Raw genomic sequence first — 1,877 nt, 5'->3', positions numbered from 1 at the left:
AATCTTCACTCCTAGCCTCTCTTTACCAAAGCTTGTCTCAGCATTAGGGGAATTGCCATTATATGGTATCTCTTTTATCGGTGCAGGTGAGTCTTTTACAACTCCTCTGAAAGGCATGCATGCAGTAATTTTAACTGCTACGGTCTCTCTTCATTGGAATAAATCTGCCATGAAGGGAAGTTCTCAGAGATCACTTTCCTCAGGCTTCATTCCACAGCATGGGGAGGAGTCCCCCTGGGTGCCACTGACTCCTTACCCTTCACTGTAGGCCTAGGAAGGGGATCCACTTTATGCAGTCTCCATTCCAGAATCTGTCTGATTGTGTTGGTTTGGCCAGAAAGAAAATACAATGGTGGGGAAAAGCAACTGTTAAGGCCCACCAGCGGCCTCCAAATCTTGTAAAATAGGGTAGCTCCTTGTAAGAGATGGCAGTCAGCTTTCCAATGGACCCGGACGTAAAGGTAGATGGTACGAGTGATATGGAAAGGAACTAAGCAAACTGCAAAAAGCCCACAGACTAGTAGGATGGTCCAGATTGATTTAGCCCGGGCAGCGCTGCTTGTGAGGATGGTATTACCAGTGCTTTGAATCAAGCTTCTGATGATCAAACAGTAGCAGATTAAGATGATAAGAAAAGGACAGAGGAAACCAGACATGGTTAGAACCATACCATAGAGGTAATAGTTGCTGAAATGATCAGGGCTAGTCAGATCATAGCAGACCGTACGGTTATTGATGAAGCCAGTGCGAGCATAGATCAAGCTGGGCAAGAGTTGGAGTACCAGTATCCAGGATATAGCAGTGCCAATGACAGCTAGTCTTCTGGTCTTATAAGCCAGTGACCGGATGGGGTAGCAAATCCCCAGAAAGCGGTGAACACTTATGCAAGTCAGCAGCAAGATGCTGCCATACAGATAGTTGTAAAATAAGAAACGTACCATTTTGCAGAGCAGCTCTCCAAAGAGCCAGATGTCCTCCATGGCATAATTGATGATGAGCAGGAGCAGAGAGAAGATGTAGAGCAGATCAGCCCCAGCCAGGTTCACCAGGTAGATAGTGGTGCACGTCCATTCCTTGGTGTGGCAGCAGCCCAGCCACAGCATAGCACCATTTAGGAGAAGCCCCAGCACAAACACAACGCTGTATGCAAAGGGGAGTAAGATGTGCTTATAGCTCCCTTCTAGGGGGCACAGGACTTCTTCCAATGCATTATTCACTGTTTTGTTCAGCATCTTCCTGGTGGATGCAGCCTCAGTCACCAGTCACTGCTTTGCTGCGGCTTTAAAGCCACGTCCTTCCGCTGCCAGAAACAGAAACAAGCGTACACAATCACAATTACTATCCTTGTCTCTTGCCCTCTCAGAACCGCCTCGGAGTCTTCATTACTGTTTGTAAAGTGCCCAGAATATGTAAGAAGCTATGGAAATTATACATATTCTCTTTATTACTTGAGTTCAAAGTAAGCAGCAACTGCTGCAAAATAAGCTTGCAAGTCACATACAGACACTACTAGTATTTGGTCAAGACAATTAAATAAAACTTGCAACAAATCTAGACATTGAAACAACAAGCAAACATTGAAGAAAGGGGCTTCTTTTTGGACCTTGCGCATGAGTTGAGGATCTACTTACAAGCACCTCTGCTTCTCAGAGTCCATGTAGTATAGTCAGCTACAGTGCTAGTCACAAAACTCTTCTGATGGCAAGAGGAGTCCTTTTCTTTGTGTAGAGATGGGAATTCTTTACACAGCTAACTATGCTGAAGGCATACTCGGGACTGGAGTGCACCCAGGTGGTGTTGATATCTGGTGACTGTGCCCTGCTGCAATACATTACAATGGAACTGTTACAGGGGAAGCACAGATTTTGCATAGAGTG

The 1,877-nt window shown here is 45.6% G+C and overlaps 1 protein-coding gene across 1 annotated transcript; it reads right to left on the bottom strand.

Annotated features, from left to right (window-relative positions):
* Positions 1 to 206: 206 nt before the first annotated feature.
* On the bottom strand, positions 207 to 1,232 carry LOC125642737 (P2Y purinoceptor 3-like). Its single transcript, XM_048864472.2, has one exon. It carries the CDS (start codon positions 1,230 to 1,232, stop codon positions 207 to 209), a length of 1,026 nt encoding a protein of 341 aa, XP_048720429.1.
* Positions 1,233 to 1,877: the final 645 nt, after the last annotated feature.

This window comes from Caretta caretta, chromosome 9, assembly GCF_965140235.1.
Source record: "Caretta caretta isolate rCarCar2 chromosome 9, rCarCar1.hap1, whole genome shotgun sequence".
NCBI classification, from domain to species: Eukaryota; Metazoa; Chordata; order Testudines; family Cheloniidae; genus Caretta; species Caretta caretta.
The sequence above is the reverse complement of the archived record's forward strand: the minus strand, read 5'-3'. Positions and strand labels throughout refer to the sequence as shown.

Bases quoted from the DNA above. Each gene is read 5' to 3' on its own strand.
- LOC125642737 (XM_048864472.2), bottom strand. From the start codon at position 1,232: ATGCTGAACAAAACAGTGAATAATGCATTGGAAGAAGTCCTGTGCCCC.